Here is a 12,985-nt window from a genome sequence, read left to right as displayed (position 1 = left end):
CTCTCTTCCCTCTGGCTAATCATCTTCATTCTCACGTGGACCTGCTGTCTATAGCATGCTGAAAATGCCATTCTTTCCCCCCAGGCTGAGAAGCCAGACACCATGCTGGGCGTGGTTTGCGGTGCTTTGAATGTCGCAGATGCCTTGTTTAGGACTTGTATGACTGACTTCCTGCATTCACTAGAAAGGTAAAGTGTTACGTGACTAACGGGAATAACCTCAATGAAGTATGGCTACTAAACCTTTCTTATGACCAAATACTGGTCCCCCTGAAATGAATGGGAGTTTTGTTATGGTCGTCAATGAAAGCAGGGGTATACAGAACATGTGACGTAAGGTGCTCTGTTTGAGAGGCAGTGGACAGGTTGCTGGACTGGGCCTCAGGAGACATGGTTCTGTTCCTAGCTGTCACTGGCCTGCTGGGTGTCCTTGGGCAAATCACTTGCCCCATCTGTGCCTCAGTTTCTCCTCCCACCTTTTGTCTGTCTTATTTAGACGGTAAGCTCTTTGAGATAGGGACTCTTTCAGCTGTCTCTTACTTCGTGTTTGTACAGTACCTAGCACATTAGGGTCCCAGTCTTGATTGAGGACTGTATTTACTATTGAAATAATAAAATGCTTGCTATTAAGCCACATGGCTTTTCTCTCTATCCAAAGACTTTTTTCGTGTATGCGATCCAAGGTTTTCAGGCACATCAGCTGCCCCTTTGTGTCTCACACTCAGGCTAATGTAGTGGTGCATGGTTTTGGCTAATGCAGGTTCCCAGCTTAGCGGAGTAAAGCATGACCAGCTGTTGAATGATTAGCCACTAAGAGAGTTAAAATAAGGCACAGAATGCTGACTCATGATTATGTTGCTGATTTCAAGAGTGGGAGCTGGAGAAGGTGTTCCTATAATCTTTAATTAAGGCAGCTCACTGGAGGAAAGGAAACTCTTTCACCTTCAGAGTCTTAATGGGGCCAGCACAGGAGATGAGATATTAAAAAAGAAAATCCAAGGCATTTGCTTCTGTGATGTTGAAGTCAGGTTAGATTAACATAACTGTCCCTTCTGGCCTTTAACATCTATGAATAAAAGTGTTGCTGGTTTTTTTTTGGTTTTTTTTTTTTAACTTTAGGAGTGTCCTGTTCACTCCTCACTGTTTTTACTGCGGAACTTCTTGCGGGCTTTCAGAGATGTGTATTGTGAACTTTTACACCTTAGTTGAAGAATAGGGATGTTGAATCTTTAGTAAAGACATTCTGTCTCCCAAGGGTTCATTAGTCATTGGAGTGAAGTAGATGATAACAAAAAAAAAAAAAAAGTTTTAGTCAAGCTGGCTAAAAGTCCCTTCCCCTCTCAATTGCTAAACTTACACTTTCTTTGCTCTTGTGCTGTTGTCGTGTTACTAATTCTACCATCACCATAGACTCTCCTAGGGGAGACCAGCTTAATTTCTCATGTGAAACAGCACAACTCCTCCCTCACCAGTCTTTAAACATGTTTTATAAACTTTCAGGCTGCCTTTATACATCAAAAAGGAGGTGCAAAACCCAACTGTTTTTCCTTCCTGTAAATCACCTTTAAAAGCTCTCTTCTGCAGCCCACTGCAGTCTAAACCTGCTCTTTGGACTAGTGCTGATGGACTATAAGCCATGGCTGAGTTCTCTTGGTGTCTGACTTTTTACTCTTGTTCTTTAGGGGCCAAGTTCTGCCAGCAGCTTTCCTGCTGAACATTGTAGAAGTGGAGCTTGTTTATGAAGGTGTGAAGTATGTTCTCAAGGTAAACGGTGTGTCCTATTGAGACCTTGGTTCATGCAGGCATTACTGCACCTGTGTAGGTAGATCTGACATGTGCCTTTCATTGGGACAAAGACAAGCACTTCTGGGTGGTTATTTTTCAGTGAAAAGATAATAAAAAATCTTAATTATCCTTTAAAAAAGTCTCATTTTAAATGAGTTTAAATGTTTTTACAGCATGGAGAATTTTTCTGCTTCCAGATGGACTGTTGCTAGAATTAATGAGTCTAAAAAAAGTGCTGGCTCTTCCTGTTCATAAACCCAGCTAGGTAGCAGCTTCAGTTAGTTAAATCACTTTCTTATCATGGGAAAGAGGAGGGTCAGCTGAAATTACTGATAACGGTTGACAGCTGTAGAACCAGGCTAACAATTCAAACACTAACCTCAAATCTTGTGATCTAAATCACTGTTTCTCTCCCTGATGCAGTTTAGAAAGGCAGCAAGCCAGTCGCTTGTATCAAAAAGTTTGAAAAACACTGATCTAAATGACAGATGGGGGCGTGGGAGGCCAAGTCCAGATTCCACGCTAATGCCTTCTTCAGCCCACTACACAGTCAGAGCTCTGCTGCCTGTGTCATCTCAAAGAGCTGATGCAAAGCAGGCTGGCAATGCAAGCCTAGGGCATGATTTCAGTAAAGATGTTAATGTTCACTTTTAAAGCCTCTCTCTTTGATATTTTTCAACAGGTTGCCCGTCAGTCTCTGTCAACGTATGTCATTATAATGAATAACACTCACATTGAGATAGACGTGCACAGGTTGAACGATGGTGGGGTGCTGCTTTCCTATGATGGTAATGGTTATACTACGTACATGAAAGAAGAAGTTGACCGGTAGGTTAGAGAGCTGCCCTTTCGCCTTTATCACACCGATGCAGATTTCTTCCCAACCTGGTGACTAGACGCAGCAGCAATTGCAGCTGCACCGGTAGCGGGCAGCAAATATGTTGAGCAGTAACAGAATTTCCCCTCTCCTTAAGCTACCGAATCACCATTGGTAATAAAACGTGTGACTTTGAAAAGGAGAAAGATCCGACGGTACTGAGATCGCCTTCTGCTGGGAAACTGCTGAAGTACACCGTGGAAGATGGAGGCTATGTTTTCCTAGGGCAGAGTTTTGCAGAGATAGAGGTAACTGTAGGTTAGTGCAGATTGCGTCACTGATCGGCAAATACCTTCCAAGCTGTACACTTTATAAAGAGATGCAGATTATGAATATGCACCCCTACAAAAAAAATGAAGCCATGTCACTGTTGTGACACTTGCAAAAAAAAAAAAAAAAAATGACTGTCCTAGGCTTTTTATGTTGCATGGATGATATTCATTTATTACATCTGAATATTCCATCAATCCTCATACAGGTGATGAAAATGATAATGACCCTGGAAGTGGAGGAATCTGGCCATCTATGTTATGTAAAGTGGCCAGGAGCGTTGCTGGAGGCAGGCTGTGTCATAGCTAGACTCAAGTTAGATGACCCTACCAAAGTGCACCCAGTGAGTATCCAGGGGAGAACCAGGTTATTTACTATTTACTAACTTCACTAATCAGATCATCTGTGACTTGTAACTGTCTCTTATGCCTAGACATCTTCGTATGTTTGTTCACTTGGGGTTTTAACACACCAAATGCTTAGCAATGGTGTAGAATTTTGGTATTTTAAATTGTAGCCTTTATATAAATAGTCTGTTTGTCTCTAGCTAGTCTGTATTTTAAGCATATATGCCTTGGAGTATTGGGGCAGAAAACTGAATTTTGATCACTAGCACGTGATTGAAAATGACCAGAATAGGGAATTCTGACACAAATTATCCTAATGCCTCTTATTTGGCAACTTACTACTTGATTCATTCTGACTACAGCCTCCTTTGCATTTTAATCAAAAGAATGATGGATACTGGTCAGTTTCCTTCTCTGCTGTGGTTGTATAGATGGTTTTATTTTAATGAAATTTACCTCTCTTCTCCCCACTCGTTTTATAGTCCCACAATGCTCATTTTTTCTTTCTCCTTGTGATCGGCCTCAGGCCCAGTTGTATACAGGTGGCCTCCCCACCCAGCAGATGTTGCCAATCGGTGGCTTGAAGCTGCACCAGGTCTTTCACAATGTCCTGGAGAATCTGAGCAATGTAATGAATGGGTACTGCTTGCCGGAGCCATATTTCAGTGCAAAAGTAAGTGTCTTTCTATAAGGGCATCTGCTTCTAATACCCAGAAGGTGTTTTAACGGATATGTTTATTCCAATGAATTTTTGTTCACATGTTCGCTTTTGTTCACATTCTTTCCTATCAATTTCTCTTCCTTACCTGGATCTGCTCTCAAATCTAGTTTTACTTGTATTCTCTTTGGAGTGATCCCCCACTATCAATGCAATAACCGAGAACGCTTACAGTATTTCTTCAGGTGGCGACCTAAATGTATAATGCTATGGTGAGCCCCTTAATGTTAAGTGCTTTCTGTAGCACATCTTTTATGCCTTCCATTCATCCAGGGATCTCAAAGTCCTTCACAAGCCTTAAGTTCAGACTCACAACACACTTGTTGTGTAGATAGGTATGTATCATCCCCATTTTATAGATAAGGACTCTAAGGCCCTGATTTATGAGAAATGCTGAGCAGTCACAACTTGTACTGAGGTCAGTGAGAGCTGCAGCTGCTCAGCACCTCTGAAAATCAGTCCCTGGGTGTCGTTGATCAGGCTTCTGTACCTGCTTTGATGCGACTCCCAGCCCAGTGCCACACTTGAGAAACCATCCTTAATTCCATTGCACCAGCCCACCTGACCTGTTGCATAGTTTTCACTGCGATGGCGAGATCTGTTCACTGGCCTTTCCTGAGACATCCATCTCTGATGTTTTTCCATGACATCAATGCAGCAATAATCTTTATTTTGCTTAGATGAAGGAATGGGTGGGTAAGCTGATGAAGACCCTCCGGGACCCTTCCCTTCCGCTTCTGGAGCTACAGGAGATTATGACAAGCGTGTCTGGAAGAATCCCCCCATCAGTGGAGAAATCTATTCGAAAAGTGATGGCACAATACGCTAGTAACATCACCTCTGTGCTATGTCAATTTCCCAGTCAGCAGGTAATCAGTACAAGAGGGAATGTCTCTTGGGTTTTATCCTCACTAATATCTCTGTGACTGTCATTGTCTTTTTCCTTTTCAAGTTGAGCTGGTCAGAATTTTTCAGCTGAAAAGTTTTTCTGCTAAAAGATGGAGTGTCATCAAAAATATTAATGGGGAAAATGTCATTTTCAATAAAGTTTTTAAATTATTTGCCCAAAATGTTATTTTGGGAGTGGGAGGAGGGAGAACAGGGTTTTGATCAGTTCTGTTTTTAAGGGTAAATTGGTTCCTGTTATAAACTCATGGAAGAACCTTTTACACACATTCTCAGCCCTGGAGCAATTTTTCCCCCCTCTCTAAATTGAGCTAGCATCTTGAAGCTATCCTTATTCTATTTGAAAACTGAAAAGATTTAAGTCTCTTCTCTTCTCCCGGCTGTTACTCTGAATGTTCCATGTGAATGCAGCTGGAATAGGTCAATGTACTTGACCTCCATGTGTTTTCTCTACAAAGAGCAGAGAAATGGTGCCTGAGTTCACAGAAATCTAAGACTTTCCAGTGCGTAATGATGAGTGTCTGTCTGTCTTTGTTCAGTAGACAAGGTGGGGGAGGCAATATCTTTTATTGGAACAACTTCTGTTGGTGAGAGAGACAAGCTGTGTGGCTCGAAAGCTCCTTTCTTACCAACAGAAATTAGTCCAATAAAAGATATTGCTTCACCCCGCACCGCACCCCCATCTCTCTCTTATCCTGGGACCAACACAGCTATAGCTACATTTCATTGTTCATAATAGTGCATATGATGTTAATTTAAAAAAAAAAACAGTAATTGTGGTGGGCTTCTGAACTATTCCTGCTGAGACCTAGGCAGACTTTGGAATGTCTCATAACAGGCAGGTTGGCTGGCTGTACAGCACTTACCAAACAGAGATGGTTTCTCTTCCCCTCATAATACTTGTTGCCCTTCCTCTTTGGGGGGTTGGAATTTAATGTTTCCAATTTATGGAGACATCTTTACAGCCTTGTGGTGCCCAAGAGCGGGAACCATAAGGACCCAAGATCAGTTGTGCAAATCCTTACTCCTGCAAATCATCTAACTGAAACTAATCAAACTGCTCATATGTGTTGGGATAACTCACGTCAGTAAGGCATTGCAGAACCTGCCCCTGGTCTTTGGGAAAATGGAAATTACTTCTTGCTGCTCCCAGGCGGGGGATTTCAGAGGAGTGTAACAGTTAAACACTTAGGCTTCTTTGAAAATCCAACTAGAGTTCTTGCTAATTAATATCTTCTCTTAAAAAGGGGATGAGAAGAGGGAGCTTCACTTGGTCTCTTAGCCATTCCTCGGTACCTGTCAGTCCCATCACCTTGGTTTTCCAGGCTGTTGTGCCAAGCTACTTTTGAGCTCTCTCATGTCTGTTTCCACTGCTCTGTGCAGATCGCTAGCATACTGGACAGCCATGCAGCCAGTCTGCAGAGGAAGGCAGACCGAGAAGTCTTCTTCATGAACACGCAGACCATTATGCAGCTAGTCCAGAGGTGAATGCCTTTCCATGTTGCAGCACCCTCTACGGTGTGGGGGTTTCCAGCCACGCCCTGACTAAGGGAGGTGGAGAAGGGTCAGTGCTGGTGTAAGTGACAGCAGCATGGGCCCCTAGGTGAGGGCTGGCCCATCCTCTGCAGTGATGTCACACCCCTCTCTGTCCTGAGTGAGCACAGCAGAGCTCTACTTCTTGGCTTGCGCCCCAAGCACCACTCTCTCGAGCCGTTCACCTGCCCCAGGAGAGCAGGACCCGCCCTGACTGCTTCCCAGTCAGTGTTTGATTCCCAGCAAAAGCAGCTTGGCGAATGTGATGATGTGGCATGCTTAGGCCTCTTCCCTCTCCCCAGGTACCGCAGCGGCATTCGGGGCCACCTGAAGTCCATCGTCTTAGACTTGCTGAGAAGATACTTACAAGTGGAAACCCAGTTCCAACAAGGTCAGAGGAAGGGCTAGCATGTTTGCTGAGGACCCGGTGCTGTTGCGCAGCTCATCTAATCCGGGGATACTTGCTGTCTCCCCAGCCCACTATGACAAATGTGTGATCAATCTGCGGGAGCGGTACAAACCGGACATGACCCCGGTGCTCGAATGCATCTTCTCTCATGCCCAGGTGGCAAAGAAGAATCTGCTGGTGATCATGTTAATCGTACGTAATGATGGCCACCTCCGTATGGGTAGTGGGGGGGCGTCCAGTCAGATCGGAAACGGGTGTTGTGATGCACTGTAGAGTGTTACAGCAGACCTGGGAGGCAAATACTGAATGCAAGGAAATGGAGAAATAAGGGCGGGAGGGAATGAAGCAGTCTGTTGTCTTCTGCTTTGACATGTGGCTTGCCGGCAGCTGTTCTACAGAAGGGATCATTGCAGTGTTGCAAGAGTGAAGGCCCAACTGCAGCTGAGAACTCTGGAAAAATTACCGATGTGGGAAGCTTCCCTGTAATAAGAGGGTTGATTTAAGATATTTCAGTAATCTGTGAAAGGGGAAAATAAAGCAAATGCCGTGAATTGATTCACCTATACATGTTAGGTGTGTCTCAGGTCTCAAATATTCGTATAGCACTTAAGTAATAATATTTAATATCTGTACAGAGCAGCTGATGTAAAACATCTTCAGCATGCTTTAATATCTTTAATTAAGCCTCTTTATTAGATCTACTTTGCAAATGGGCAAACTGAGGCAGGTTTAGATTTAGAACTCAGATGTTCCTGACTCTGTCTTGTGTACAGTTCTCTACACCATATTGCCCCTCTCTTATTTTATTGTAAAATTAAACTTCTACAGACATTTTAAAGAAGTATTTTGATCTCACTTGTTAAAAATATAAAGTTGTTTTCACATTTTACAACATCTGCTCTTAACATCTCTGACTGCAGCTAGTGGCTTCTTCATTTAGTGGAGCCTTAATTTAATTATCTTCCCTTTTTCTTGTGCTGACTTTTAAAAAACGGGGAAGTTTTCTGGCCTGTGTTGTAAAGGAAATCAGGCAATGATCACGGTGGTCCCTTCTGGCCTTCTGATTTCCTATGAAGAACAAAATATTAGCTCAAGTGTGTATGTTAGAAAAGAAATGGATGTCTTCCTGGTTCAGTGCATAGATGTTTGCAGGCAAAGTATGCAACAAAGATGGAAGCTGCTGTTCAATAAGGATTAGTCATTTACACTGGAAGGAGATACATAGATATAGATATATATATTTTTAAAAATAGGATCAGCTGTGTGGTCGAGACCCCACTCTGACAGAGGAGATGATGGCCATTCTCAATGAGCTAACTCAGCTCAGTAAAACAGAGCATTCAAAAGTGGCGTTGCGAGCCAGACAGGTTAGTAGTTTCATGGTTTATATACCATGTTATTAAATAGTGTTGATTTTCCCCAAACCTTCTCCTTTTGTCCCCATATAACAGCCATTCATTTTCAGTCTTTTTTTTGTAGGTTTTGATTGCCTCTCACCTTCCTTCTTATGAACTGAGACACAATCAGGTGGAGTCCATATTCCTGTCTGCTATCAACATGTACGGCCACCAGTTCTGCCCTGAGAACCTAAAGGTTGTGACTATCTCTTACAATTAATTAAAAAGCAGGGGATTTTACCTTCCATTTAGAGCCGGTGGCTCATTTTAGTGAAGCAGCTTGGTTTGAAAGCCATTTATTTCTAAAGGCCTTAAATGTGTTAATGTCTTGTAGTTTAAGCTGTTGATGCTAGTATATATCAGACCACATGAAATGCTGCTTTCTGATCTCTTCCAGACAAAGGCCCATAGCATAGGTTCAGTCTCCTGCCACTCTCCTCAAAAGAGGTAGGAAGTGAATGGAAGATTCTGTCCCCTTAGTAGGAAAGCGTATCCATAGGCTAAGAATTGAGAAATAGGTTGATGGGTACTGTAGATACGCCTTAGATCAGTGGCTCTCAACCTTTCCAGACTAGCGTACCCCTTTCATGAATCTTTGTCTTGTGTACCCACGAGTGTCACATCACTTAAAAAACTGCTTACTTACAAAATCAGACAAAAAATACGTATCACAGCACACTGTTCTTGAAACACTGCTTATTTTCTCATTTTTACCATATAATTATAAAATAAATCAATTGGAATATAAATAGTGTTCTTGCTTTTCAGTGTATAGAGCAGTATAAACATGTCATTGTCTATAAGAAATTTTAGTTTGTACTGACTTTGCCAGTGCTTTTTATGTAGCCCGTTGTAGAACTAGGCAAATATCTAAATAAGTTGACGTTCCCCCGGAAGATCTCTGCGTGCCCTCGGGGTAGCTGTACCCCTGGCTGAGAACTGCTGTCCCAGATCATTCCAAACCCTCAATGTGAACTGAAGGCTTACCTAACAAAAGCCACTGAGGGAGCTTCAGGATCGGAGTAACTGCAGATGTGTAACTTCCATCTCTTCTTCGTCTTTTATGCCAGCACTGGCTTGTTCAAACCTTGTCTGTTTTCCTCTCAACAGAAACTGATCCTCTCGGAAACCACCATCTTTGATGTGCTGCCCACCTTCTTCTACCACTCTAACCGGCTGGTGCGCATGGCGTCTCTGGAGGTAATGGGTGAATTGAAGACTCTGGCTGCCATTCATTTAGAAGTAATGCAGCTCTTCGAGCAGGAGCTGTTTTTAGTACCAGTGAGAGACGCAGTGTTGCCCATCATGGTGGCTGCTTGCTTCAGTGGTTGGCCAGCGGGGAAGCACTCTTATTTAAAATTCAGGCTACGTCTACTCTACAGCTTAAGTCGATACAATTTGTGTCATTCAGGGATGTGACTCTTCCCACTCCTGTGAGTGACATAAGTTACACCAAGTGCCAGTGCGGACAACGCTATGTCAGTGGGAGAAGCTTAGTTAACGCCGCTTGCTGGGGCTGGAGTAATTAAGTCAACGAGTGAGCTCTCTCCTGTCAGCTTAGAGCGTCTGCACCCTCTTCTTTCTGCAGGTGTACGTGAGGAGAGGCTATATTGCCTATGAACTAAACAGCCTGCAGCATCGCCAGCTCTCAGATGGCACCTGCCTGGTAGAGTTTCAGTTTATGTTGCCATCGTCTCATCCAAATAGGTAAGAACGACCTTCATTTTAGTCTGTTGCCTGGTTCTGCATGGTTATTGATGAACTCCACTTCCATGGCTTGGGAGCTTTAACAAAGGATTGACGCTTCCACCTCCCCCCTGCTGCTTTTGTAAAGCTGTTGAATTTGTTTCTCGTTATCTCTGCTCTCTGATGGAGACCCTCAGTGGGAAATTATTAAACCTTCCCAGGTGGGCTCTTTGTGAATAACCCCCTGTTCCATCTGGTGCACGGGGTTGGTTTGCTGAGTGAGTCGAAGCGCCGATGTTTCGTGTTGTAGCTCACGGAGTTGTTCAGTACTCTGATTTCAGAGGCAGCAGCCCCGCTTTCCGCAGGTAGAGTGCAGAACTTCCTCTTTGAAGCATGAGAAGTGATTTTCGCCCGCTGCATTAATACTCTACCCAGGGTGCCCTTTTTTCTCTCTCTCTCCCCCGTAACTTGCTGGCTGCTGCTGCGGCACTTTGCTCTCTGGCCGGCAGGGCAGGACGGGTTCTTTCTGACTCAGGCATCCTTAGTGGTGCGGGTGGATGGGCAGAAGTTTGCACACAGTCTCATCCCTCAAACCGAGCATATGCTGGTCTGCTGCAAATCAGAACAAAAACCCACGCTGTTCCGCAGCGCAGTAGTCACGTCCGTGCACGCTGCTTTTAGAACGTGAGCGGAGAGCTGTTAAAGGAAGCCAGGTGCACCTGGGAGGAAAATAAAATAAAGATTTGAGGCTTTACCTCTCCAAAGTATTCTCTGGCCGTTACTCCTCGGCACGAGGCTGGGAGATGAGCCAGTGTTCTCTCCATTCTATAGATGGACTCAGAGAGATGAGAGAACTCGCTGAGGGTCATGCAGCAGTTCAGTGACAGAACTACAGTAATGAACAGAACCTAGGGGTCCTGACTCCTGTCTTTGGTTTGGCCCAGGACCGTGCAAAGCAATGTTGGGTGGGTTAAAGTAAATAGTACCAACAGCAAACAGAGGCTGCACTCTTCTCAGAGCCTAAAGGATGTAGTTCTGTATTGGCAACAGTCCAAAAAAGTGCTCTCCTCAGGGAAGACCCCGTTGGATCTCCTGGTCTGTTTCTAGTGTGAATTAATTAACCCTGTTGCTTACTTTTTGCCTGTATCCTTGTGCAAACCCAGCTTGGTTCTAGAGAAATCACAGTCCTGTGATTATTTCTGTATCTCCTGCTCCCTCTTTTTTGGGCACAAATAGAGCTCTATTAATACAAATGAATCATTTATTATTAACCTCTGGCATGTTGGACTAACTGTGAGATGTGGGAAGATCCTGCTGAGAGAAGGACACAATCTCATTGCAAAAATGCCCCAGGGCAGAGGCAGGTATACTAGACTCCCTCTGTGCAGAACTCAGTCACTGGTGCTCTGCAGCGGGGACTGATCCAGCTTTGTACTCCCTGACTGGCATGGATGGGGAGAGAGGAATTACTGATGGGGGGTGTAATGCCCAAATCCTGCCAGAAGGGATTTGCCTTGCTCGGCAGCAGTATTGGGTCCTCGGAGATTCCACCCCAAATTTAACCCACCTCTGATGCAAGATGGTATCAGTGATTCAAGGACTTTGAAGCTGTGGGGTATAATGAGATTATAGCAGATCCCTATATGGAATACTGCCCACGTCTGCCACTAGCCCGGTGTGAGGGAGAGGTCGGTAACACTTGCTCACCAGATAGTAGTGGAATTGTGCAGCAAGCCTGTGGCTGCCACTGGCAGTGTTTTGAACGTGACTTGATGGAGGGCCTGGAAATGAAGAGAAATTCTAACAATTCTCGTCAGCAAGCGTTCCGAGTGGGAGCATGAGCAAATCCTGGGAACGGGCTGACCAAGAAACTGGAGAGACCCAAACGGGGCGCATTTTACTACGAGAAACAAATGGCTGGCACAGCATGAAGAGAGCATGCTGCAGATAGCTGGTGAGCCCGAGCCGTGTTGAAATCGCCGTCTGTTCCTGGCATGCTGGTTAACAGTTCGTTCAGTCTCCAGTGGAGGACCTGGGATCACTGAGCTGGGAGTGAAAAAGCAGAGGAGCAGGATTACCTAGGGGCAAGGGTTTGTATGGCTGAGTGAGGCAGCCATTGACTCTAGCCATGGAAGTATTTCTGTTCGGTGCCTTGCATCCTGCTCCAGAGCTGTGCCATGTGGCCTATTCAGAAAGGCTATTTTCTGGGCGTGAGGTGGGATGTGCGCGCACACAATTGTTATGGGCTAGGGTTGCCAACATTTTAATTGCTGAAAACTGGACACCCTGGCCCTGCCCTTTCCCAAAAGGCCCTTCCTCTTCTCCCAGGCCCTGCCCCCACTCCTCTCCTGGTCCCCTCTCCCGCCGATGCTCACCTCCCCTTGTCCTGAGACTCCCCTGCTGCCTGCAGAGCCAGGCTGGGAGGAGCTGACGGGGCCTGCCTGCTCGCCCAATTGGGGTATGATGGGTTAGAAGGGTGTGGTTGGCCCCAGAGCCAGAGCCTGGGGGCAATTGGGGCACAGTGGGAAGGATGGGGGATTGATCCCCAGGGTGGGGAAATCGGGGCACAGTAGGGCGGGGGAGTGGCCAGGATTTCCCCTTGCCCCCGGGCGCCGACACTGGTACCAGTACCTACCTCTCCACCAGAGAGACTGGAGTCAGGTCAAGGGGCCAGCCACTTCTCTCTCTCTGTCAGCACTGAGCAGAGTAGTTCCTCCAGGCAGCAGCTGCTGCTCTTCCTGGCCCCTGATGGCAAAGGCCATTTACTGCGGGTAACCAGACTCTTAGCATTGCTGACCGGACACTGCTGGGGAACCTTTTCAACCGAACTGGACACCTGGCAACCCTATAATGTTCAATGGCAACCAGTCAATGTACAATAATAATAATGGCAACCAATCTCTTGTTCTTTGCACAGAATGTCTATCCCAGTCAGCATATCGAACCCTGATTTAGCCAGACATAGCACCGAGCTATTCATGGACAGCGGCTTTTCTCCTCCATGTCAAAGAATGGGAGCCATGGTTGCTTTTGACAGATTTGAAGATTTCACAAGGTA

General features: G+C 45.1%; 1 protein-coding gene across 5 annotated transcripts in view; it reads left to right on the top strand.

Moving 5' to 3' along the window:
* The window catches only part of ACACB (acetyl-CoA carboxylase beta), a 60,566-nt gene that overhangs the window by 26,781 nt on the left and 20,800 nt on the right, over positions 1-12,985 (top strand). For 4 of the 5 annotated variants that reach the window (XM_067539459.1, XM_067539460.1, XM_067539458.1 and 1 more), the window contains 15 exons: positions 85-188; positions 1,682-1,763; positions 2,467-2,612; positions 2,759-2,909; positions 3,140-3,274; positions 3,805-3,951; positions 4,677-4,865; positions 6,286-6,386; positions 6,738-6,826; positions 6,912-7,036; positions 8,098-8,211; positions 8,324-8,437; positions 9,352-9,441; positions 9,830-9,948; positions 12,845-12,982. In XM_067539459.1, coding sequence (XP_067395560.1) covers positions 85-188; positions 1,682-1,763; positions 2,467-2,612; positions 2,759-2,909; positions 3,140-3,274; positions 3,805-3,951; positions 4,677-4,865; positions 6,286-6,386; positions 6,738-6,826; positions 6,912-7,036; positions 8,098-8,211; positions 8,324-8,437; positions 9,352-9,441; positions 9,830-9,948; positions 12,845-12,982 — 1,844 coding nt within the window. Of the gene's footprint in view, positions 1-84; positions 189-1,681; positions 1,764-2,466; positions 2,613-2,758; positions 2,920-3,139; positions 3,275-3,804; positions 3,952-4,676; positions 4,866-6,285; positions 6,387-6,737; positions 6,827-6,911; positions 7,037-8,097; positions 8,212-8,323; positions 8,438-9,351; positions 9,442-9,829; positions 9,949-12,844; positions 12,983-12,985 lie in introns of those variants that run through there. The other variant, XM_067539462.1, reaches the window with a different exon arrangement.

This window comes from Emydura macquarii, unplaced genomic scaffold, assembly GCF_026122565.2.
Source record: "Emydura macquarii macquarii isolate MOO-44397 ecotype Brisbane River unplaced genomic scaffold, CSIRO-AGI_Emac_v2 contig_554, whole genome shotgun sequence".
In the NCBI taxonomy this organism is placed as follows: Eukaryota; Metazoa; Chordata; order Testudines; family Chelidae; genus Emydura; species Emydura macquarii.
Note: the sequence above shows the minus strand (reverse complement) of the source record. Positions and strands in the feature narration are given on the sequence as shown.